Here is a 27,405-nt window from a genome sequence, read left to right on the forward strand (position 1 = left end):
GGTGATTTCCTTCTTAATCTCATCTATAACCCATCTGTCCATCAGCATAAGGTTATTTAGCTTCCATGTTATTTTTATGGGTATACAGATTCTTGTTGTAACTTTTATTCCATGATGGTCTGCGAAGATGCAAGGAATAATTTCTATTTTTTTTCAATTTGCTGAGATTAGATTTGTGGCCCAGGATGTGGTCGATTTTGGAGTATGTTCCGTGGGCTGATGAGAAGAATGTGTATTCAGTTTTGTTGGGATGAAATGTTCTGAAGATGTCTGTTAAGTCCAGATGGTGAATGGTTAAGTTTAAATCTAAGATTTCTTTGCTTAGCTTCTTTTTGGAGGATCTATCCAGCACTGCTAAAGGGGTGTTAAAATCTTCAACTACTATAGAAATGGAGGAAATCAAGTTGCTCATGTCTGTTAGAGTTTCTCTTATAAATTGAGGTGCATTTGGTTGGGTGCATAAATATTAATAATTGAAATCTCATCATATTGTGTATTACCTTTAACAAATATAAAGTGTTCATCCTTATACTTCCTTATTTTGGTTGGTTTAAACCCTATTGCATCTGTGAATAGGATTGCAATGCCTGCTTTTTTCTGCTTTCCATTTGCCTGGAGTATAGATGACCATCCCTTCACCTTGAGTCTATATTTGTCTTTTAATGTAAGATGCGATTCTTGTATGCAGCAGATATCTGGCTTGAGTTTTTGTATCCAGTCAGCCAACCTGTGCCTCTTTAGAGGACAATTTAAACCATTCACATTAATTGAGAATATTGATAAGCCTTTCGAGAATCCGGTGGACATTTTTAATCCTTTTGTGACTGTGGAAGTTGGAATTTGATCAAAATTTTCTGGGTGGGTTTACTTTTGTGGTGGAGAATTATGCTGGTCTTTATGAAGGATAGGTCCGAGAATATCCTGGAGAGCTGGTTTAGTTGTGGCAAATTTCTTCAACATGTGAATGTCATTAAAGTATGTAATTTCTCAATCACAAATGAAACTCAGTTTAGCTGGGTACCGGATCCTGGGTTGAAAGTTATTTTGTTTTAGGAGATTAAAAGTCTATGACCATCCTTTTCTAGCTTGAAAGGTTTCAGCAGAGATATCTGCAGTTGTTCTAATATTCTTCCCCTTGTAGGTAATGGTTTTTTGTCTGGCTGCTTTCAGAATTTTCTCCTTCATACTAACTTTAGTGAAATTGATTATGATGTGTCTGTAGGATGTCTTAATTGGGTTGAGTCGTGCTGGTGTTCTGAAACTGTCTGCTATCTGAAATTCAGAATCTCTTGGCATGTCTGGAAAGTTCTCTTTCATAATCTTATGGAGAAGAGACTCTGTGCCTTGTGAAGCCACTTTGTCACTTTTTGGGATCACTATAAGACGAATAAATTATTCCAGAGCTCTCTGAGAGAGTGATCTGTTTTTGCCCTCCATTTCTCATCCTCTTTGAGAGTTTGAGAGCATTTGAAAACTTTGTCTTCAATGTCAGAAATCCTTTCTTCTGCTTGCTCCATTCTGTTACTGAGGGATTCTACTGTGTTTTTCAGATCTTTGAGGGATGCAACTTCTTGTCTCAATGTGTCAAAATCTTTGGTCATTTGGTCTTTGAATTCGTTGAATTCTTGAGATATCTTTTGGGTTACTGCTAGGAATTCTAATTCAATCTTATTTGCTATCTAGATTCTGAAGTTGATTTCTGACATCTCACCTATTTGTTTGTGCATGGGATCTTGTGCTATGTCTGCCCCATTGATCCTTGGGGGAGTTGATCTACTCTGATTATTCATATTGCCAGAATTTTTCTGTTGATTTCGCCTCATGATTGTTTTTCACCATTGCCTCTGGCCATCCTCAGAGTTGGGAAGGTGTCCCTCCAAGATTAGACCCCAGGGGGATCACTCTATTGTTGCTGGATCTTTGTAGGGAGTGACCCTGTGTAGTCCCTCTGGGGCTTTTCCAGCCAGGGAGTTCTGGTTGTGGAAGCAGCTCCAGAGTGTGACACACCGGGATCCAGCAACAGGGCAGGGGGGTGGTGCACATGGTTCTGGAAGTGTCTGGTGCCCAGTGACTTTGGTACAGAGAGCCCAAGGCTCCAGCAGTCTCTGGCCAGGAGAAGGGCTCTGCTCAGAGGCAGGGAGGGCTCTGGAGGGCACATAGCTACCAGAGTCCCTGGCCAGATGAGCAGGCTGGTGTGGAGGCAGGGAGTGTACAGGAGGGAGGACACGGGGTTGCGTGGCTCCTGCTTTTCCTGGTCAGGGTGTGCGGAGGCCCTGCGGGTGCAGGTCGCAGTTCGGGGGTCACGGCGCAGCTCTTACCCAGGTCCAGGCTGGCGCTGATCGTGGTCGCGGCACAGTTCTTATGGAGGTCTGGGCAGTGTAGCTCTTAGCAAGGTCCAGGCGGGTGCTGTCGCGGTCACAGCACAGCTCTTACGGAGGTCTGGGCGGTATCTCAAAATTTTATACTCATCTTGATAAACCTCCCAAATTCTCTCTCCATATCCCTTTTTGCACTAGGTGATGACAGCAGACATTCTTGCCTTGTTCTTGACCATAGGAGGGAAGCATTCGCCTTTTGCCTTTAAGTATAATGTCAGCTGCAGATATTTTGTAGGTACCTGTGTTAGTTTGCTAAGGCTGCCATAAAAAAGTTCCACAGACTGGGTGGCTTAAATAACAGAAATGTCTTTCTCACAGTTCTGGAGCCTGGAAATCCAGGACCAAGGTGTAGGCAGGTCTGTTTTCTTCTGAGCCTCTTTCCTTGGTTTGCAAATGGCCTCTTTCTCTTTGTGTCTTCACATGGTCTTGTCTCTGTGCAAGACTATCCCTGGTCAAGGTTGTGATTTTTGTAATCAATTATAATTAAATTTCATACAAACCAACAATGTCATATCTAGCAATTCTTCACAAAATGGTAGCTGTACAACAGGGAAAGTACATGTGCCTAAATATGCCTATTTTAATATCCATAAAAGCAAAATTGAAAAGATAAAACAATGTGTCCACCATTGGAAGACTGGTTAATAAACAAGATACACTGCTACCATTAAAAAATGGAATGTAATTTTTTATTTATTGAGACAGAAACATGATCTCAGCATGTTTTTCCCCAGTGAGAAAAAAATAGCCTACAGCACAGGATAAATTCTCACAAAGCATTATGTTCACAAATATATATATATATATATATATATATATATATATATATATAACATAAGCGTGTGTGTGTGTGTATACACATTTAGAAATCTGGAAGTTTATCTCTGAATGATGAGATTTGGGGATCTTATTGTCTTCTTAGTATTTTTTTTCTTGCATCTAATTTTTAGGGGGGTCATGAACATGTGTCATCTTAACTACAAAATACTAAGCTTCTCAAAATAAACAGGCTTATTCATTAAAAGCTCATTACCTCTTCTCCTTGTCTTTGTCCCTCTCTCGACATTAATACTACCATATTTCAGCAATGCTAAGCGACACATTTTCTTCACATTTTTTCTTTCACTGGGATGCATCTTAAAATAGATGGCATCTCACAATTGCTATTGGCCAGGGGGCTGTTGTGACATAGTTGTCATTGCCTATGTACGTGCAAACTTAGTCATGGTTATTCATATTATCATCATTTCAATTAATTACCTATATTATTGGTACAGCTATGTGTCACTTGATGGCAGGGATACATTCTGGGATGTGGATGTGTATCATTTGGGGATTTTGTGATTATACAAACATCACAGAGCAGACTCAAACTAAATGGCACAACCTTCTATATACCTATACTTAGACTACATGGTATAGCCATTATAATCTTATGGGACCACTGTCATACAAGTGGTCCATCGTTGACAGAAATGTAGTGTGGCACGTGACTTGTGGAATGTAATTGGTAGTTAAATTTTCTTTGGTTACTATTGCTACTAATCACCTCAAACCTTGGTGGCTTAAAATAACAACAATCATTTTATTATCCTTCACAGTTTCTGTGGGCCAGGAATTCAGGAAGGGTTTGGCTGAGTGGTTCTGGCTTAGAAAACTCTTGACACTGCAGGCCCAGAGATAGCAGCTGCCAACAGGAATGGCAGAGGTAGAGGGAGCAGAAGCTGAAAACTGGCAAAGCCTCTTTTTCCATGTAGTTTCGTGGCTTCTCCATGTGATCTTTCTGGAGTTGGAATCATGTGGGCTTCCTCACAACATGGCAGCCACGGGGTAATCAGACTGTTAACACAGAGGCGTTGGGCTCCAGAGCAAGTGCTCCAACAAGCAAGGGGGAGTTTGCATCATCTTTTCAGGCCTAGCTTCAGAAGTCATCCAGGACCACAGCAGCTGCATTCTTTTGGTTGCAAGCAATTCAGAAACTAATCTAGATTCAAATGGAGGAGAAATCAGGCTTCCCTTCTTCCTGTGCAAACAGTAAGGTTCTAGAAGCATGTGTGGAACAAGAGCTATGATTATAGTCACCTTTGAGGGAAAAAAATCTGCCACAAAATGTTTTTTAAAAGATTACATTATTTAGCATTGAAATATAAAGTTGTTTTAAATCCAGAAAAGTACTATGAGATAAAAATAAATCCATTTCTTTATCTCTAACAGAGCTCTTTCAATAAGTGTAAAAAATCCTAAGTGATTGAGAGAGCAGTGTCAGCTTAATCAGCAGAATGTATTCTTTCTCAGTAGCTGTTCCAGAGATGCCTTCCATTCGCCCTTGCAGATCACTTTCCACACTTCTCCTTGAGAGGCTGATTTTTAGACGATGTGGACACGCTCCTGCGCCCTTGGGCTCCAGGCTGGGTTGGACCAATGAGAAGGCCTGGCAGGAGATGATGGGGGAGGGGAGAAGGGGACAGAGGAACTTACCTGACCCAGCAGCCTGCCCCACAACATTCTCCCATTCCAGGCATCTGTAACACCTCCCTCTCCTCCTTTTTTAGTGAGATACTGATTAATCCTCAAATTCTAGCCCCAGCTTTCACATACTCCTTTGTGGTTTCCCTATACCTTTATAAATAAATCCCTGGCTGGTAAAAAGGTATATAGAATAATGCCTCATCTTACCACTAATGGCATCTTAGAACAAATTAAGTATAGCATTTTTTTAAATTAAATCATAGTTGTGTACATTAATGCGATCATGGGGCACCATACACTGGTTTTATAGACCGTTTGACACATTTTCTTCACACTGGTTAACATAGCCTTCCTGGCATTTTCTTAGTTGTTGTGTTAAGACATTTATATTCTACATTTACTAAGTTTCACATGTACCCCATGTAAGATGCATCATAGGTGTAATCCCACCAATCACCTTCCCTCTGCCCATCCCCCCACCTCCCTCCCCTCCTTCTCTCCCTTCCCCATATTCTTAGGTTGTAACTGGGTTATAGCTTTCATATGAAAGCCATAAATTAGTTTCATAGTAGGACTGAGTACATTAGATATGTTTTCTTCCATTCTTGAGATACTTTACTAAGAAGAATATGTTCCAGCTCCATAAATGTAAACATGAAAGAGGTAAAGTCTCCATCTTTCTTTAAGGCTGCATAATATTTCATGGTGTACATATACCACAATTTATTAATCCATTTGTGGATAGATGGGCACTTGGGCTTTTTCCATGACTTAGCAATTATGAATGGGCTGCAATAAACATTCTGGTATAAATATATTTGTTATGATGTGATTTTTGGTCTTCTGGGTATATACCTAGTAGAGGAATTATAGGATTGAATGGCAGGTCTATTTTTAGATCTCTAAGTGTTATCCAAACATCTTTCCAAAAGGAATGTATTAATTTGCATTCCCACCAGCAGTGTAGAAGTGTTAACTGACCCACTCTCCTTCACTTTCCATGCCAGCAATATGAACAGAGACTGGCCTGCCCAAGGCCTTTCCACCATGGGGAGATAGCTGGGAGAAGAGGGAGAGAAATAAGGAGAATTCCCTGTTATGGAGGGGCATGGCCATGAACATGCAGCCAACAATCCACTCTAATATAGTCTATGTTTCAATTCCCTTGTGCTAGAAACACACCTGCAGTTATGTTTGCTTAGTATGACCGCCTGATCTTATCCATGACCCACGCAAGGCCCACACCTAACGTTGATTATATAATAGTAACAGAAGAGCAGCCAAAAGGAGGAACTAGTTACTAGATAGAGAGCAGGGGAAGCCTACCCAGGAACACTTGCCTGAGGTGGTAAGTGACAAATGGAATGAGATGAGACACAGATCATTTCCCTGTGACATCTCAGACACCTAGGGAGGAAAAGGTAAACACAAGACTTGCTTCTGCCACGGGTGACTCGGGATGTCAAAGAAGAGAAGAGGATACCTGAAGACTGGGACACTCAGGCTTCAATCCTACTTAGGTGAATGTATTTCTTGAACACTTTTGTGCATGAGCCCAATCTTAGCCACTTGTATGCATTTTAGTGGTGGGAACAAGCCAGAACCTCCCAAATCATCTCAAAATCTGCTCAACAATTTTAGCCATTTCAATACTGCCAGATACATCCGATGTTCATTACATGGCAAAGCAAGCATATTCTTTTCTTTCTTTTTTTATACAAACTGGCATATTCTCTTCAAGTAAGATTGGATAAAGGGACACTCTCTTATTTTCATCTGATCAATTATGGATTCTTTCAGAAGGTACCAAAAAGCGTGTGTAGACTCTGATTGGCTGTGGGAAGTTGCTTTATAAAAATTCAGTTACCTTCTTTTGAATAAAAGTACTATTTCAAAGACAACTGCTGAGTTAATCTTAACAAAAATAAATTGTTTTTTATTTTCTTTTTTTTATTAAGTCATTCGTACATAGATCATAAATACATTTATGCCATTATGGTATTTGATGTGTTGATTATTTCTACAAATTGGCATGCTTACATCCTACTAATAAACATAGCTTTCACCTCATTTACCCAATTATAGCATTAAGACATTTGCGTTCTATGCCTGATAGATCCAACTTGTACTTGCAATGTGCTCCATAGGTGTGGTCCTCCTACTAACCCTCACTTTATCAACCCACTTCCCTTCCTTCCCCTCTCCCTATAAATTGTTTTTTCTAATAATTCTAATTACTTAAATCCAATCAAGTAAAAAGCAGAATAAATTACCAAAAAAAATTAAAAGTGATTAAGAGGATCACAAGTAGAGGCAGAGCTTTGGCGCATCATGGACCATTCATGCTGGGAGCACTCTGACGGCTCTCTCCTCCTGTGCTGTCCCCTTCTTATTCTCTAGATTATCCTCAGGTTCCACAGTTTTAGTATTTGTCACTTACCTTCTCTCCCCTGGATGTTTGTAGTGTCCCCTAAAGACTAGCATTGATACTCCATTTGCCAAAGGTGTCTACCTCCCTTGTACATAAACTTCTTTAGTATGACAAATCTTTAGGATTACAGACATAAAAATACCATGTATTTTAATGAGAGTCATCTGAAAAATAATCTAACCCTGAGGGTTTTCTACTTCCATTTGTTAATGGATTAATAAACTTTGTTGTGGAAAGTAAGGAAATACATTTATCTTTATATTATTTGGTCCCCACTTAAAATCATGCAGGTGTAGAAAACTATACTTAACTACAGGAGCAATCCTAGGCAAATACTCCCAGGAATTCCAACTGTCTACATGTGCAATGTTTGATGTACATGCTTCACGTCATAATCAGTGGGTACAGATATATAAAATGTTAGATAATAGGGCTGGTGAAGCAAAATGCTCACTCTTAAAAATCTGAACTCTGAGATAGTAGAAACCAAAAGACCACGATCCTTTCCATGTTCCTCTCAGTACAGGTTCTCTAGCAGGCAGCCTTTTCTTGGCTAGTACCATCAGAAACCCAATTCCATTTAAACTGAAACAATACTGAGATTTACTAGCTGGTACAACAGAGAAAGGTCAGGGTAAAGTGGGCCTCAGGCATCATAATGCTCATGAATTTAAATGAGTAACTGTAATGTTATTAGAATTATTTCATTTCCTGACTCTGCTTTTCTCTGCAAGGGCAGCTGACAACCTCAGAAAAGCAGAAGTCACCACGAAAACTTCCCTTTCCCAATAATTTACCATTCAAAGATGTTAGAGAAATCATTCACATCAAATTGGCAATGATACTAGATGGCCTTAAGTTTGAAGGAAAATAAAATGTTTCTTAAGGATGCTGATGCATTGCTGCTGGGAATATAAATCAGTGTAACCACTTTGTAAAGCTCTCTGGCAGTATTCACTAGAGGTATATATACATATGGTCTAGGAGGGGTCCTCAAACTACAGCCCGCGGGCCACCTGAGGCAGTGTGATTGTATTTGTTCCCGTTTTGTTTTTTTATCTCAAAATAAGATATGTGCCGTGTGCATAGGAATTTGTTCATAGATTTTTTTTAAAACTATAGTCCGGCCCTCCAATGGTCTGAGGGACAGTGAACTGGCCCCCTGTTTAAAACATTTGAGGACCCCTGGATGCCCTAGCAATTCCTCACCTGAGCGTACCCCTCTATGAAACTGATGGTTCATGTTTACAGAAAGACCTGTAGAAGAACAGTCATAGCAGCATTAAACGTAACAGCCCCAAGTGAAAACCACCCAATCAACCACCCACAACAAAATGCGTAAGCTATGGTATCTCCACACAATGGAATATGCATAATTTTGAAAAAGAGAAAGCAAGTGCTACACACAAAAACCTGGATGAATTTCATGAACCCCGAGTGAAGGAAGAATGCAAGAAGTTCATTCAGACAGAGTCTGAAGCTGTCTGAAGCTGAAAAACAGGCAAAAGGAACTCAGGATAATAGGTCAGAATATTTGTAACATTTGGGGGGGGTTCTAAATGGTGGAGGCTTAAGTGTCCTGCTGTGGTGCTGGAAATTTTCAATATGGAAGTAGTTACATGGGTATGCACATTTGTAAACTTTACTGAGTTTTCCATACAATGTATATACTTTATTGAATATAAAATACATGTATACTCATTAAAAGGTTTTAAAAAGAAAAGAATGCTTGAAGCAATAAAAGAATACCTACACTTGCTAGGAAATTTTTATAGGTACTAACATAAGTATCCATCCAATAGTGAAAAAAAGCTTTTACTAAGACATGACATTAAATGTATCTCATACACCAAATATTTGGCTTTAAATGCCTAATACATGAAAGTTCATATATTTTACTTTTATGTTATTCTATTTCTATTTCTTCTTTATAATCTCTTAATTCTAGTAATTGTAAATTTGAGGGTCTATGTTTACTGTTAGTTTTTCCTTCTCATTCCTATTTCTTTATGTATTTTCTCACTGTGTACAGTTCATTGTTATTAATATTAATAACAATATTAATGGGAATCCTTTAAAGACTAGACTTACTAAACCTTTCTCCAGAGAGGATTTGCATTCGATGGTTCCAGGTACTTGGAAGCATTACCAACTCCCTCTAAATCACCTCAAACCACAAGAAATTTGGGGGTTAGGCTTCCCTAGACAAAGTGAATCAAGGCTACAAATCCACATTACAATAGACTATGGCTCCATCTTCCCAGGAAAATTTATTTCCCTTTTCTCCTCTCTCACCAACGCATAGCAACCTTATCTGGAGCCTAGAGGTGGAAATGGGAACTGAGGCCTGAGCCAGGCTGAGATGGGTATAGTTAAGGATCTTTACCCCAGGATATCTCCTTTTTGATGTCTGAGCTTAATGTGGGAAGGGCTTCCTATCAGACTTCCCTTCTTGGGAGATTCCCTTCATTTCTGTACCCCGCATCCAATAGAAGCAAACCCCAGGTGTGTGCTACAGGCAATTCCCTCGGAGGAAAAACAGATTTTGGTTCTGCTTCCTACCCTGGGTCTGTTTCTCTCTCTGCTTCCCACTATCTTGTCAGATGCTCTCGAGATGTTTTTCTATTTTAATTTTATCCAGCTATTTTATTTCTTGTTACTAGAAGAGTTGGTCTGAATAACATAGCCCATAAATTATACTTGCATCTTTCATTTATTCTTATCAACTTTGGTATTTTTATGATGTGAACAGAACTTCCAAAATTAGATCCCATTTCACAATGCTATACTCGTAAAATATAAGGATCCTTTTTACTATGATGAGAGGAACATAACTTTTCCAGTTATCATGGAATTGTAGAATAAAGCCCCAAACCACAGACAAGATGTGCTATTGCCCCCACGTTCTGGAGAGAGGAACTGTGGATACACCAGACAGCTTCCATCATTGGAAAGGTCTTGATGCCTATAGCTCAGCAATTAGGGTGCTGGCCACATACACTGGGGTTAGTGGGTTCAAACCTGGCCCAGGCCTACCAAACAACGACAACTACAACAACAACAACAACAAATAACCGAGCATTGTGGTGGACACCTGTAATCCCAGCTACTTGGGAATTGCTTAAGCCCAAGAGTTTGAGGTTTGTGTGAGCTGTGACGCCATGGCACTCTACTAAGGGCAACATAGTGAGATTCGGTCACAAAAAAAAAAAAAAAAGACTTGTAAAGGAATAGAAACTTGTTCTCTGATCCTCCAACCCCTTCACTTCTCCAACCACTTCTGTTTTTGCCTAAAGACTGGAGTTTGTTAAGAAGGTCCGGGAAGTAGTGACTTTGAGGCGTTAGGGGAGAGGATTCTGAATTTTGTCCTCTCTACCCATAGAGAAAGAAAACAAGGTGCTCCCCTTCCAGACCAAATGACAGAGACTCCCTCCAGATTCTTGTTATAGGTTCCCCAGCTGGATGGTGGTATGTTATAGAAGTCTATGGGGTGGCCACTAGGGCAGGAGCTGAGGAGGTCTCTGAAGAATTTATCTGCAGAGCACAGAACCCATACCAGGATAGATTTGTACCCAACAAAACTGAAACAGAAGTCACAAAACAGCCAAGCACCCAGATACCTGCCATGTTAGAGAGCCACAAATGACACTGTCTAAGGAAAATCGTGTTGTCCCTTTTCCTTGTATCTTTCTTCCTTTTTCTCTAATTTTCCCTCCTCTCCTAACCAGGGAGGAAAAGAGAAAGGGCCAGGGTGTGAAACAAGAGACCACACCCTCTTTCCTACCAAAGGCCCCTGAGTTACAGAACTCAAGCAGAGAATAAAGTGGCTGTGGAATTAAAATTTTAATTTATATCATAGCAGATCTTTTAATACTTTAAAAATAATCTTAATCACTGACAGAAAATTTTTGCATCTCTGAACATGACTAAAAAAAATGGGGCTTTGCCCAGGATGTTATATGGGGGCTAAGATGGGAGATCTGATGAGCTAAGTGGAAAGAATTGTGGGGAGGGAAATTATGAACATTTCCTGCATCCTCCAGGAGGTGCAGCCCATTCCATAACCCAAGTCTATTGCAACGTCTCAACTTGTGACCATTCCCCAGCCAATTTGCTCTTACATCAGGGATTGCTGTATTTCAGGTAAAGGGGGAACCCTCTTTCTAAACAATATCAGGTTTTAAAAAATCAAATCTTATTACACTAATCAACATGACCCCAAATTTTTAGTAAAGTGGCAAGTTGCTTTTGTTTTATATTTTTATTTACTTATATCAAGTTATTTGCATATGTAGCCGTGTAAAAATATGCAGTTCTCATGATGGTGTCAGAAGTGTCCAGATGGTTTGATGCCTTACATGGAACTGAAAATCAGCAATTAATTTCTAAAGAGGAACCCCTCTGGGAACAGAACAAAAATAAGAATGCCTCATTAAGGAAATTATTTTTGGCTAACTAAGGACTAGGTTGAGAATTAGAAGAGTAAAGAATTTAAAGATGTTTTCTCCAAAATATGCTTTAAAATTCAACATGCTATGAAAACTAGTCCCCTACATTACAAATACGTGCATTAATCAATTGAAAAACAGATAAAGATATGAGCAGGCAATTCATAAAAAGAAACCAAATGACTAATAAACACATGAAACATTCTTCCTCACTAGTAATCAGGAAAGTAAAACTTAAACCCACATAGTGACAGCATTTTATATTCTTCAGACAGGCAAAAACTTAAAAGTTGACAATACTGAGCATTTGAGAAAATGTGAAAATAAGAGAATTCTCATACACTGCTGTGGGAGTGTAAAATGGGGCAACCACTTAGAATTTGGTAAAATCTAGTTAAAGACATACACACCCTCCTACATAGCAATTCCATTTTGAGCCTACTATAAAGCTGTTGGGAATCTAAATTTCTTGCATATGTACTCCATAAAATAATTTTGGAAAACTATGCAGCCACTTGCAAATTTTTAAATAGATATGTAAGTTTTTTAATCATAAATTTAAATACTTGCAAAAGATGTAGTTTTACAACTGTTAAAAATACTGACATTTTAAAAATAAAACCATGATGTCATCCTTTTAAATCTATTCAAAAATGGCATCACACAACCATTACCATGTATTTTTTTGAAAGACAAACAGCTTTTCATTAACATTTGGAAATTTACCCTTTTTTTTAGTCATTTTTCTATTCCACTTTGCCGTTGAACTTTACCTTAATGTACCATATTTTTATGCTTGAATGTCTTTTATTGATTACCCTATCATATTGCTGTTACGCAAATGTGTATATAGTGAAAAACAGCAAAAATATTTTCTTATGACTTCAAGACTGTGGGTTAAAATTTTTTTCTTGATCTAAAAAAATTATCATTACTATTTTAAATAGTAATTTAAATATTACTAATTCTTATTTAACTAATACTAAATAACTTGATCAAAAGCTAAATGTATTATAAAGTTTGATAAGTATTAAATGTCCACATATAAAATTTATTGGAAATGCATCTTATAATGAAATTCATGTGACAGTGTTTTTTTTTTAACATTTAGTTCTATATCTAGAGATGAATATTGCTTACTGCTAAAATGGAACAGGGCTCACTGTAAATTATAATAACAACAAAATAAAAGGAAGGAAGGCACTAACAGTGTAAAGCTTACCAACAAAATAATTAAGTGCACAAAACTTGAGTCCAGATAAAATGGTTCACATAAATGTGAAGGCTGAGAAGTCCCATGATCTACTTTCTGCAACCTGAAGATCCAGAAAAGCCAGTGGTATAGCTCAGTAAGAGTCCAAAGGCCTGGGAACTAGAAAGCTGATGGTCCTATTTCTAGGGCAGAAGCACAATATCCCATCTCCAACAGTCAGGCAGAGAGCAAATTCTTCCTTCCCAGTCGTCTTTGTTTGTTTCATTGAAGCCCTCAATGGATCAGACAATGCCCACCGAGGTCCTGTAAGCTCCCTGTTACCTTCAGACTTCCAACCGGGCCCCTGTTGACAGCCCTAACCTCTCGGGACCTGTGAGTAATAATGTCTTCTCTTTCATGCATTATGCCTCACTAGTTCATGCATCATGTCTCACTTGACCAACACACCCAGCCTCTTTCCTCGTTCCCCTTGAGAGTGGTTATTTTGGCTTATGGCCACTCTTGATGGAGAGACCCCAAGACCAAATTAGAAAGGAACCGTAATAACAGAAGTCACTTAAATCTAAGCATACCTATGTCTTCTTTTTTTATTTTTGTTATTTATTTATTTATTTTTAAGAGACAGAGTCTCACTTTGTCACCCTCAATACAGTGACGTGGCATCACAGCTCACAGCAACCTCCAGCTCTTGGGCTTAGGCAATTTTATTGCCTCAGCCTCCAAGTAGCTGGGACTCCAGGTGCCTGCCACAATGCCCGGCTATTTTTTGTTACAGTTTGGCCAGGTTTGAACCCGCCACACTTGGTATAAGGGGCTGGCACCCTACTCACTGAGCCACAGGCGCCGCTCCGTATGTCTTTCAATATCATATTTGCAAACTCTGTAAGGTGATCTGTGAATTATTTTCCTTCACAAGCTTGCTTTATATGGCTTTATAGTGTCCAATCATCTTGACTAAGGTAATGAAAATATTTCTTCTACAAGTCTGAATAAGCGTTCAAGAAAATATAAAACACTAACTTATTTGATATGTTTACTTGAAAGTATAACGCTGTTTTTACCTCTCCTCACCTTTAAATCTGCAAATAAACAGGTGCGCCAAGACAGAACCCAGTGAGTAAAAGTAGACTCCTGACTCTACTTTCTCAGAATGAGAAATTCACAATGGGCTTCTCAACAGACTGCTATCTCCCGGCACACTTTTTACAACTCCTGAATATTCTTATATGGCTGAAGACCAAGGCATTGTCATAAATTCATTGTCCCAGTGAAATAGACATTCATGCCCTCTATATTTCTTGCCTGTTTTGCTTTCAGAGGACTCTCCTCAGGAGCGATATGTTCTTTGACAATTAGGCAAAGGAACCGGAGAGATCGTTCAACAAAAACCATCCTGCCACCCTACTCCACAATATACCTGAATTCAGATCGTCCTATCACGAGTCAAAGTACCATCTCTAATTCCACTAGGATTGTCGAATTTAGCAAACTCACACAAGCATGCACACGTGACACTCAGTTAAATTCAAAAATAATTTTTTCAATGTAAGTACTGGAAAGCAAGATGGTGAGTGAGGAAGCAGGAACTCGTATGTGGCTTCTAAGTTATATCAATTTTAGGCTCTGGGCACTGATTGCTTTAACAACCATCTGTAGCAGGAAAGTCTCTGTGTCTGTGTGTGCATGTGTCTGTGCACGCATGCAGGGAGGCGGGAGCTCTTGTGCATATGTGTGTTTGTGTGTGTACATGTAAGTATGTGTGAGGGAGCTGATTTGTTGCATTTACCTTAACTTGAAGGCTAGTCAATGGGTCTGCATGAAACGGGCACCTGAGTTGCTGTTGTGCCACAGATGTTGACCTCTTTAGCCCTTGGACAGTCTGGATTTAGAGACACAGTGATATCTGATGGGAACCCCAAGTGAAAAGGGTTAGGAAGCTCTACATGGAAGCACCTCTGGTTAATGTAAGAAGAGTGGCTCATCCATAAATGCCCATAATAGCATTTTTTACAATCACAAAAAAGATTGAAAATAAGTGCCTATGAGAGGGAAAATGGATGAATGAATTGCAATATAATTATAATAATTCAATTAACTGAATATTACAGTGGAATTTAAATGGATGAACTTGATTTATATTTCCCAATAGAAAGATCTCAAAAAATTTAGCTCTGAGAAAAAAAGCATGCTGCAGAAAGATGCACACAGCATGGCAGTATGGATAAGATTGACACGGTTACGGAGAGCTTTGAAAGACATAAATATTACATGTTAACAGCATTCAAGCCTTGATTAGAAGGGCGCACACAGTGACTTCAGCAAAGTCCCTGGCCTCTGCGAGTAGAAGGGAACACCATGAAACTGAGAAGTAAAAACAGTGGCAGCAGGCCTCAGCTGGGCACCAGTGAGCACACAGGCCTCTGTTCTGTTCTTTACATTTTTGTGCATTGAATCCTCTCCACAATCTTAAAAGGCACCGGAGAGTATTATCACCATTTTGCAAAGGGAGTAACAGAAGCCCAGAAACAGAGAGATTAATGAACTTGTCCAAGGTCACACAGTTCTAATAAGGGGCCTCGACTGCATATTTAAAATTATTTTACCAAAAAATTCTTAAGTAAATATGACAAAATGGTAACAAAAGAGATGTATGAGTCCTAGTACACTTCATCCTTTTCCATTTACTGCAAAGATCAAATTTAATAGCTGTGCTGTGTTCTTTCATGAGTTCTAATTTGTGCAGTAAGATTATTCTAAAATTCTGGTTATGATTTCTTTTAAAGAAAACATACATTTTTTTTCCCTCAGGTGCAGTCACCAATGGTAGAGGAATTAAATACATTAGTATTCTTTTTATATTTGCTGTGGCAAAATGAAAATAAAAACATTTTATCTCAGTCTTTATTGGACAATTTTGCTGTGAAACTACATGCCCCACTAGAATTCATGATATAATATTTAAGAAGTGGTTTTCATCCAAAACCCTGTGCTCTGCATGATACAAATGGATGAATGGGAACTAGGCCAAATTTTCCCTTAATTGATTTAATTAAGTAAATCTATCATTTTTTGAAGATAAGTTAAAAGCCAATATTTAAAAGCTTGCTGCAATTAAATTTGTAATAGCCAAGGGAATGAGCAGTATGAAAAATAATCTCTGATTCATGTACCCAGAAACAGTTTCAGGTATTACTTTTATCCTCCCCCTCCCACATATATTCTAATATTTCCTGCAACGCCATTGACAATGAAGTTGCTGGAATGATGAGGATGACACTAAGCCATCTTCACTGCAACTGCTCTTTGGGGCTGGGAGAGTAGCAGGTGCTGTCTCACAGAGGCAGATCTCCACAAAGCCCAGGACTGGAGGCAACTGGCCAAGTCCTCCTGACAAATCTCAGCTGTTACCTAATTACCCTCATTCCTTTTGCATTAAAAAGCTGGGGAATTCCCTCAGTTCTCTGCTCTAATGTTGGCAAGAAAGAGACCTGGCCGAAGGCACGTAGACGGGTTTGGATAACAGCAGGCCCCTGGGAGGACGGTAAGTAATTCAACTACTCCAGGGTTTACCGAATCCTAGTCAGGGAAGGAAGCACACTTGGTGGACACAACACCCTGTCACACTCAAGTCTCCATCATCACTCTTGGGATTTGACATTGGTCCAAGATGTTGCTTCCCTTGAGGTAACTGTGTGCCATGTGAGGAAAGAATATTGCCCCTGAATAAATGAATGTATTTGGTTAATTGGCTGACTGTTAAGAGACAGCAGAAGTATGGGACACAGGACAGATAAACTTTAATGCAGAAAATATAGAATGGTACACATTAGAGGGCAATAGCAGTTGGAAATGTATTAGGGTCCTCCAGAGAAACAGAACCAATAGGAGTTGTATCAATATGAAAACACACACACACACACACACACACACACGTCCTGGGGCTTGAAGGGATAGGGAGATTGAGAGACTCACTTTGAGGAATTGGCTCGCATAAATGTGGAGGCTGAGAAGTCCCATGATCTACTGTCTGCAACCTGGAGATCCAGAAAAGCCAGTGGTATAGCTCAGGAGGAGTCCAGAGGCCTGGGAACTAGAAAGCTGATGGTCCTATTTCCAGGGCAGGAGAAGCACAATAGCCCAGCTCCAACAGTCAGGCAGAGAGCAAATTCTTCCTTCCCAATCTTCTTTGTTTGTTTCATTGACTCACCCTCAATGGATCAGACACCCACTAAGGTCGTATAAAGCTTCTGCTACCTTCAGACTTCCAGCCGGGCCCCTGTTGACAGCCCTAGCCTCTCGGGACCTGTGAGTAATAATGTCTTCTCTTTCATGCATTTTGGTCTCACTGCCTCACTGCATTGTGTCTCACCTGAGCAACATACCCAGCCTCTTTTCCACGTTCCCCTTGAGAGTGGCTATTTTGGCCTATGGCCACTCTTGATAGAAAGACCCCAAGACCAAATTAGAAAGGAACCGTAAAAAAACAAAAGTCACTTAAACCTAAGCATATGTATGTCCTTAAATATAGTTGCAAACTCTCTAAGGTGATCTGTGAATTATTTTCCTCCACAAGCTTGCTAGATGTTTCTTACCAACAGTAAGCTCTGAGTACTGAAGGGCATGTAAGAAAGAGCTTTGTGAGCAAGTGGCATATTTCTTTGACAGGATTCTATAACCATATAAAAAAAAAATGGATATTATTTCCCATTAACCATGTTTTTCCACGCTAATAGCACACAGAACTGGCTAGATAATATAACTTGTCAGTATATGAAGAAAGATAAATTCTCATCATTTGGAACCCAGACTAGCTATGTAGCACGTCACCTGCGAGGAGGATGAAAAGCTCTTCACTCTCCATCCCAGTCTGGCACTTATCCTATCGGAATCTCTTGAAACAAGGTCCAGGAATCTTCATGTTGAGTAAGCTTTCAAGATAATTCTCATTCACAGCAAAGTTTGAAAAACACTGGGTTTAAAATATAAGTTGTTGTGGTTCCTTGAGTAATCTTTCTACTATCACAATCTTATATTGAAACTGTTGGTGACACTTTGTCCAAATTCTGTCTCTTTCTTCACCTTATTTTAAGAACAATATTTTTAATATACTCATTTAAAAATTAAATACCTTTCAAGGCATTCAGGACAGCATCATGGATTCAATTTAATTATAAAAAACTAAAGAGGAAAAACACAGGGTAAGGAAGTTCCAGTTGCTTAAAGGTTCTGATTCACTACTATTTAGGAACGCTGGTTCAAGTAGGTTCCCTGCCCTGGGACGACTCCAGGTACAATCCTTAGGGGCAGGCTGTTCCTCATGGGCCCTCACCCTTCCTACATGGGTGCTCTCCCCTTATGGCATGCACCACAGTGTACTGTGGAATGAGCCTTGCAAACTTAGTGTCCTGCACGTGCAGTGATTATGCTATCATAACTTCTGACCTGGGTAACTGCGAGATTCTCCCAAACTGAGTAATGAACAATGGTCAGTTTTGTGAATTTCTTTTCTTTTTCTCCATGCTATTTTTGTTTTGATCACATGTATTAAAATGTAATTTTATGTCTGTCGAACCTAGTATGAAAAACTGGACTTATCATTTGTATGTTTTTTCACTTCATTTTTCTTATAACTTCTGTTTGTTTTTTGTAGTTTTTTGGCTGGGGCTGGGCTTGAAATCGCCACCCCTTGTATATGGGGCTGGTGCCCTACTCCTTGAGCCACAGGCACTGCTCCTTCTTATAATTTCTATTATATGTTTTAAATGCACAGCTATGTGACAGATTTTTTTTTAAAAAGATTTCTTCACCAAAGGTAAAGAGCAAAGCATTGCTCTCTACCATACACTTTTAAACAAACTTAGACAAAATGTGGCTGTGGTCTAGCATTTTCTTACTTGCAAAACATTGTATTAGATCAACAATGAGATTCTTGAGCTCTGTGATTCTCTGTGGATACAGTTTTACCTCCCTTTTCTACAAATGGATTATTCACTCTGTAAATTATCTATGACAAACTTTCATATTACAGCTTTCTGCTGCCTCTCATCATAGTTCTGAACTGCCCCACCTACTATGAGACTATGTGGGTGTAAAGAATACAGAGCATTTTACTAATGGCCTAGTCAAAATGTAATTAGAAAAGGTAATTTTAGCTACCCAGGAGGCCGAGGCAGAGGATCACTTGAACCCAGGAGTTTGAGGTTGCTGTGACTAGATGCCGTAGCATGTGGCAACAGAGTGAAAGGGAGGGAGGGGAGGAAGGAGGGAAGGTAATCTGGCACCATAAATATTACTTAATACAAATCAAAATGAATTCCAGATTTTTCTTACTATCTGCTTTTTTGGATTATCGCTCCTTTCCCCACCACTAGCACAGGTGCTAATTCCTTCATCTCACTTTTCAGTGCCAGAAATTCAACGTAACTGTTATCTGCAAATCTACTTCCAATACTTGCCAACCTCTCTCACTTTCTGTTTCACATTAGCCACAGTAAATTTTACTTTTATATTTTTATAGATAATCACATCCTATCTCTGTTAGCCTGTACTGAACAGCAGGTTTAAAAAATATATATTTAACTGAGCAGGAACTTAAAAAACAAAGTATTTTCGGTTAAGAGATGATGTTCTAGCAGATGCAGTGGCTCACACTTGTAATATTAGCACTTTGGGAGGGTGAAGCAGGAAGATCACCTGAAGTTAGGAGTTTGAGACCAGCCTGAACAAGAATAAGACCCTGTTTCTGCGAAAAAATAGGAAAATTAGCTGGGAGTGGGGGTGGGCTCCTAGGGTTCCAGCTACTTGAGAAGCTGCAATAGGAGGAGTGCTTGAGCCCAGGAGTTTGAGGTTGCAGTGAGCTAGGCTGATGCCGCTACACACTATTCTGGGCAGAAGAGTTGAGACCCTGTCTCAGGAAAAAAAATAATTACATTCCTTCTCCAGAGAATGTGTTAGCAAAACAAGTTTCAAGAGTGATCCCATTAAGTAAACTTCTGTCTCTGGGAACTAGAACCTCTGAGTTGGTTCTCAAAGTCTACATGTTTCACACATGGTATCTAACAAGGTGTTCCTCCCTGTGAGCTTAGAGTAAGCAAACATCACAATATGCTTTATCGTGAATGTTTTCAGAATGCACTGACCCTCCAAAAATTTCCAAATGGCTTCTTTGTGTGCTGTTATAGACCATCTGGCTAGCTGTAGATAAACAAGTTTCAACATATGGGCCATAGCACATACACAGCTCTGCTCCACCAGTGCAGAAAATTAAGAAAAGGTTGCTCTCCTGATAGGACTAACTCATGCAAAAGAAGCAGCTCTGCATGGTGAAGGGCCGGCCTAAGGAGCCCAAGGAAGGGCTTAATTCTACTTCCCTCTCCCCCTTCGCTGGACATGCCATTCCCCATACACAGAAATTAAGGTGCCAGGCAACTCAGTCCCTCCCTCCTTCTTTCCTTCCCATTAAGACATTATCTATGACCATATACGTAACTGTATATATATGACATTATCTATGCCATATATATGTATATGTATGTATGTATGTATGTATATTTTTGGCACAATGCTAAGGAATGGGCATACTGTAGAGGAAAACAGTATGCCCTTGAAGAATTACTGGGCAATGCTGAAGACATACATCAAATAAATTATTAAGAGCAGGAAAAATATTCCAGACCAAGGGGGAGAGCCTTGTGTGGAGGTCTGGAGATGAGAAGGAATATAGGCTGCTTTAAAAAAGTTCAAGATTTATAAACATTTATATCCATTAAATTGAAAACTCAGTCAACAATCAAAACACTGAAAGGAAAATTCCTGCTATCTCCAGATGGTTAATTCAGACAATTATCAGCATAAACTATTTGAGAAATAGCCTGCATTTTCTATTCATATTGTTGATCTCATGCCTACGATCAATGAATCTAATGAAACTGCATTAAAATCTGATTTTCAAATACATATATAAGCATCTCAAGCACATGGCATCATGGTAAATGTTTTGAGCTATGGAACAGTTTCTAGAAAACCTAGGAACTCTGAAAGCCACCTTTTTAATATTTATAGAATAAAATTAAACACTAAGGCAACAGTGATTTGGTTATCTCTTATAAGTAATTTACTTTCCAAGCATGATTTCCCAATATTCAGCCTTGCCAGAAGATGACAGCTGAAACCCTAGCATGAGAAGAGAGATTAGTCATAATAGTCATTCTTGCTTGAACAGTCATAAAATACATAAAATGTTTGTTTCAGTGATTTTCCCAATTCTTAGTTAAAATAAAAGTTGTACTTTGGGCATAGACAAATTTTGACATATGTGAAATAATACTTTTTGTTTTTCTCATTCCCTTTGAATTACTACCTTTCCATTTTATTTGGTTGCCATATATTTAAAGCACAGTGTACATATATAGGAAGTCCAGCCTCTGTACCCAGAATGAAGCAGAGGGTTCAATAATCGAGTTTTCAAGTCAGATGGAGTAAAGAAGAGACAATTTGAATAAAAAAGCTTCTAATAAAAAAAATTAAACACATTTGAAAACCTAAATCAATCCAACTCCCTGTCTTACACTAGAAGAAAGAAAAATTCTACTCCCTGAAACCTCCTATAGCACTTACTGTTCTAAACGGTGACAATCAGGGATATGTCTGCCTTATCCCTGATGGCAACCTCCTTCCAAGTGAGAATTGCACCCATATTTGTGCTCTCAATGCCTACAGTGCTGAATGTAGCAAGAGCATAACTGATACTCACTAATCAACTCAAGTAATGAACAGTCCTTGTTCAAAAAAAAACAACCAAAGTTTACTAAGTGGAGAATCACTGCAATGAAATGTAATGTAATTATTTACAGAACTGTCTTAGCTATGTGTTAGGATTTTAGCAAACATGTGAAGTTCTCCCTTTTGCCATTCTGCATACAGTAATATGTATGACATAAGACCTTTAATTAAAAATCTTTACTTAAGTTGCTTTATTTCAGCTACAAATAAACTTTATTTGATGTAATGTAATAAAACATTTTCAAGTTTAACAATATGTATCTGACCATAAATAATCATTTAAATTATGAATATAAGTATATACAGTCACTTTAGCAAATCTGCAGATCATGAATTTATACAAGCTTGCTCTGAAAGGACAGTGCCCACCTCCCCTTTCAGGAAAGGTAGCCCTTCCCAGTATCTTGTAAGAAGCAATGTCAATGAAAATTGGAAGAAGTCCATAATCCACATTTGGAATTCCACTTAATCCTGTGAGAGGACAGCTTTCTTTATTATAGGAAACTAATACATTCTCTTTCAGTTCTCACCTATCGAGGAAAAGTTTACATTCATTTTCCCCTTGTAGATATAGGTACTCTTCTGATCCAGTGTCTTTCTGTCTCCTTAGCTCACACTTATCACATAGTACCATTTAAAAACAATACTACCCCCAAATAGACATATTCTATTTCCTTACCTCCCCTTAACATCTACCCTGGGGGCTGGGGAGGTCAGGGGACAGAACTGCCCAGGCACACATTTGACTTAAGATACAGAGAACATGGCTTGGCGCCCATAGCACAGTGGTTATGATGCCAGCCACATACACTGAACTTGGTGGGTTCGAACCTGGCCCAGGCCAGCTAACCAACAATGACAACTGCAACAGAAAAAAAAATAGCCAGGCATTGTGGCTGGCGCCTGTAGTTCCAGCTACTTGGGAAGCTGAGGCAAGAGAATTGCTTGAGCCCAAGAGTTTGAGATTACTGTGAGCTGTGACGCCACAGCACTCTATCAAGGGTGACATAGTGAGACTCTGTCTCAAGAAAAAAAAAAAAGATACAGAAAACACAAAAAAAGAATTCTCTAGAAGGAACAGAATAGCATTCTGGAGAATTTCCCAAGAGCAGTCCAGGTGACCTCCAATTCACACAATTCAGTTTAATATGCTGCTGCTCAACAGGAAGGAAGGTGTTTATGCTACATCTCCAGAAGCATCACAGCCTTTCACAGAAAACCCATTATTCCGACACATCTTCCACATACCACATGGTTATGGACTAGCCTCTGGGCCTGTCGCACCCTAGTGTAAACCGAGATTCAAAAACATGCCCATAATTGTGTTAATTACAATGCAGTTACGTAGCACTGGCACTTCATCCAGAGAGAAACCCTCACAGAAGGAATCCCCCTCACCTCTAAGGACCCAAGAAAGAGCTTCCCTGGGTTTATGCTTCTCTCCATCCTGAGATCTGTGCCTGAGTAACACCGTGACAGTAAGTGAGTTAACAGAGAAAGTACATTGGAGGGGAGTCACAGGGACCCTGCAGAAAAGCCAAACTATTTGACAGAAACTTGAAATAAACACTGCTCTGGGGAATCTTTTATATTAGCTGATGACTGGATTCTGTTTTCTAACATGGACATGCAACATATTCAACACTATGCTTACCGCAGTTTGCTTGGGAAAACCCTTCTGTCATACCAGAAAATACATTCTGTCTCATGAATGATTCCTGAATAGTCACCACAATGCCTAAACTCGGAAGCATGGGAAATGTGCACTGGAACCTTCTCCCACTTGTGTGGATTTGGACATATGCAAAGCACCAGAAACTGCTTCCTTTCTGGAACTCAGTTCTGCTAGTGTGCTAACTGCTGAGATGATCTGGCTGTCTTAAACTGAGAACACACAACAGCACTGACCCACAGGGAAAAGGAGTGGTCACAAGCTCCCCCAGAAGATAACTTTGTACAACAGATTGCCCTGTTTGTCATGTTTTAGCCATCCCAAGAAAGAAGCCGCATTCCAGTCTGTAGTCTTGGCAAATGATTTCGTTCTGTTTCCACCTCTATTTTGCCTTGTTTATTTCCTCTCCATTATTCCGCTTTCGATCATGAATCATGACCTTTCTTTCTACAGTAGTCAGAGTTTTGTCTATAAAAAAGAGAGAGAGAGAGAGACAAGAAAATGATTTAGCAGAACCGTAAATGTGAGTTTTCATTTTGTGGTGGGTGGATTTAATCTTTTACAGCAGTCAGTAATTTGAATCATTTGTGGCTTCTAAGGGATTACGAGCATCTTTACAGGGAAGGAAAAAGTGCTGTGGCTCTTTTCATAAATTTTATAACTTCTATGAGTCGCCATGACTTTAATATATTTGCAAATCAGCCCCAGATAACCCATTTAGAAAATCGCTTTTATAATACAGCTATAGCCAAATATGAGTTTGCTCTCAAAAACCCTTGTAAAATACTACAGCACCAGCCCTACTTAAAGAGACTGATGAGTACCAGTGAGAAGTGTTCTCCCCTTTGGACCTAGGAAGGTGCATACTAGAAAGCTATGTGTGCAGAGACAGGAAACCCCACCTCCCTCACTTGTTCCCTCTCAGACTCACGCGAGTGGCACGAGCACGGAGAACGGTCAGCCAACAGGTGAGAAAAAAGCCCCTTTCTCCTGGTATAGCGCTGCACTCCTCTAACTCTGCAATGCCCTGGGCCTTGACATACTACACCCCACCTGTGTGTAAGACCTTGGTCCACGAGGTCCCAGAGCCTAGGCTGCCCAGTCTGCACCTCCCCACCCCATCCAAAGCATCCCCCCACTTGGCTGTCCTGCCACCAGTCCTGTTGATCCTCCTCTGACGTCCCCCTCTCACCCCAGCTCTTCAGCTGGGTGACTCAATGGGCAGATTTCCCAGGTGACGTGGTCCCTGGCTTTGCTCTTCAACCTCACCCAATGGCACCCAAGGACAAGTGGCAGACTTCAGCCCACATCCAGCGCTCTAGGCTCTCCTGGGTATCTAGAAATGGAAACTGGGAATAGGCTGTGTCCTGAACTGTGCTCCACAGACACTGATTCTAAGCCTAGGGCCTCTGCGTCTTCAGCACAGCGGAGAGACCATACTTGCTGTGCTCTGCTCTCCTCACACCAGTTCATGTCCTGAATTCCTCCAGGCCCCAGCTCCATCTGTGAAGTCGCCCTCTCCTTGCCAGCCACCTGCCAGCCAGTTATGATGGTTTGAGGATGCCAGTGCTCAAACATCTCAGACACCTTTGGCCTCGCTTCTGGTCTCAACACCATTCTCCCTGTGCAAGCCCTCCTGACGCGAGACTTCATACTTAATATTAGTCTCCTCATCCATCCCCCTTCTCCTGCCATGAAGCCCTGGTCTCGCTCCTGCTCAGAAGCCTTCATCTCTCTCTCTCCTTTTCCTGTACCCTCCCAGCCCTCTATGTTGACCCCAGGCTACCAGCTTCCCAGGGTCACTGAAGATACGTCCCAGGCTCCGTGCCCATGTCCCTCCACATCCATGCCCCTTGTCCCTGTTCCCACTGCTTGGAGCAGTCCCAACCCCATCTCCACCTCCATCCCTACCAGCCCTTCTTGTTAAAATCCCACTCTTTCTTCAAGACCCACCTAAAATATCTCCACCTACTTGGTTTCCACTATGGACATTTTCTTCCTAAGAATGTCCCCTGACCCAGCTTATTTCTCTTCTGTACCCCTCTCTACTGCTTGGTTTAATGTTGTGCTTAATGTTTATTGTTTAATGTTTAATGTTTATTAACTACTAGAAAAACAAAAATATATATTATAAAAAGCAAGAAAGTGCAATCCCTGTCTTTCCTACTTTAAAGAGATGTAGCAAAGTTGAAATGTAAGAAACTGCAAATCATAAAACAAATAAGCTATTACTAGTTGATTATTTAATAAAAATAAAGCACTGAGTGGCCAGGTGCAGTGGCTCACACCTGTAATCCTAGCACTCTGGGAGGCCAAGACAGTTGAATTGCCGGAGCTCACAGATTCGAGATCAGCCTGAGTCAGAGTGAGACTCCATCTTTGAAAATAGCCGGGTGTTGTGGTGGGCACCTGTAGTCCCAGCTACTCAGGAGGCTGAGACAAGAGAATTGCTTGAGCCCAAGAGTTTGAGGTTGCTGTGAGCTGTGACACCATAGCACTCTAGTGAGGGCAACAAGTAAGACTCTGTCTAAATAAATAAATTGCTGAATTCCAGCTAGTTGATTATGAGGAAAATACTATTATGGGGGATAAGGTCCCCAAAATAGCAAACTTTTTGTTTGTTTCTACCTTTAAGGCGATCTATCCCATTACAAACACCAAGAGTTTAGGAGCCTCGATGCTTCTTCCCAATATCCTCTAGGATTCCTTTCCTTTTTATTTATTTTTTTTAATTACTGATTCCCATAAAGAAAAGATAGAATCACCCTGAACTCTAAAGCTTCAGCACAAACCCTGAAGCAGCCTGTTGGCAGAATTCATGGCAGAAACTCAAGGTTACTCTGCTACAAGTCACTGTTAGGAACCACTAAAATCAACAGGGATTATAAGAGGCTCTTTGAAGACAAAGAAAATACAATTACCAAGAAGAAAAGAAATAAAAAGGAAGAGCTACTTTAAAACAATATCATGACAGTCTTTTATAAGGAAGTACTTTAGACACTGCTTTTCAATATTCTTCATAAAAAGTGTCAAACAACTAACTTGATCACATGATACTTAAAAGCAATTTACAGCAGTTCAAAGCAAATCCAAAAGTAAAGGCACCATATTAAGAAGAAAGATAAAGAATCCCTAATTATATCACGTTATCACATTTGGTTTTGTACAGTACTCCCAATCTTTGAATACTTGTGAAAAGGATTAAAATTGGTAGTAGTAAACTAAAATTACCCGTGCAAAAGTATTCACAGCCTTTTTCCCTCTACTCACTCCATTACCCCAAGGACAGTTCTCGAGTGCATGCTGGACTTCTGAGGCTCTGGTTATGCTGATCAAGAAAATGCAAAGAAAGGGGTAAATATTTGGGAGTAGCAACACATCATCTAGCAGTAGTTTACATAGGAAAGGAAGAAAACTATTATATAGGAAGGAAAAAATGGAGCAGAGATAGCAGAGTGAGCGGAAAAAGCAATAGATTGGAACTCAGGCAGCCAGATGGGAAGAAAGGAGCTGGAGAAATTAGAGGGAGGAGCCTAGACTTCTTAGGGTGGCCGCAAGAGAGCAAGAGCAGGAGGAAAGGCGGGAGGAGCAAAGGATTCTGAGCAGGCGTGTTGTGATACCTTTTGTCATTCTTCCAGAGACCCCAGAGACTGGCTCTGTCGTCCATATCCCATAGAGTCATCCAGCTAGTGTTTACTTGAATGCAACTGTGCAGAGTACAGACTATGGGGCTATTATTCTGGTTACCAGTCTTTTACTAGCCACCAGGACACCCCAGCCCACTGGATACAAAGCTTCCAGAGTCTTGGACTGTCACTTACTAATCTTTCTACCCCTGCAATGCCCAGCATCATGCCTTCTACATAGTAGACCCTCAAATATTTCTGGCAAAAAACAAGCCATGAAGAGATGCTTTCGATCATTCTGATTCACCCCACACAGTGCCACTGAATCTGTCCTCACCACTTTGATGATTCCATTCCCCTGCCTGCAGATGTGTTGGTGGCTTACTG

The 27,405-nt window shown here is 40.0% G+C and overlaps 1 protein-coding gene across 6 annotated transcripts in view; it reads right to left on the bottom strand.

The window, feature by feature from the left end:
• The window catches only part of HTR7 (5-hydroxytryptamine receptor 7), a 330,604-nt gene that overhangs the window by 217,881 nt on the left and 85,318 nt on the right, over positions 1-27,405 (bottom strand). Inside the window, exon 3 of one of the 6 annotated variants that reach the window (XM_053583892.1) lies at positions 21,918-23,860. The exons of 4 other annotated variants lie outside the window; for them this stretch is intronic. In XM_053583892.1, coding sequence (XP_053439867.1) covers positions 23,818-23,860 — 43 coding nt within the window. In that variant the 3' untranslated portion in view covers positions 21,918-23,817. Of the gene's footprint in view, positions 1-21,917; positions 23,861-27,405 lie in introns of those variants that run through there. One more of the 6 variants, XM_053583893.1, reaches the window with a different exon arrangement.

Source organism: Nycticebus coucang, chromosome 3 (assembly GCF_027406575.1).
Source record: "Nycticebus coucang isolate mNycCou1 chromosome 3, mNycCou1.pri, whole genome shotgun sequence".
Lineage (NCBI taxonomy): Eukaryota > Metazoa > Chordata > Mammalia > Primates > Lorisidae > Nycticebus > Nycticebus coucang.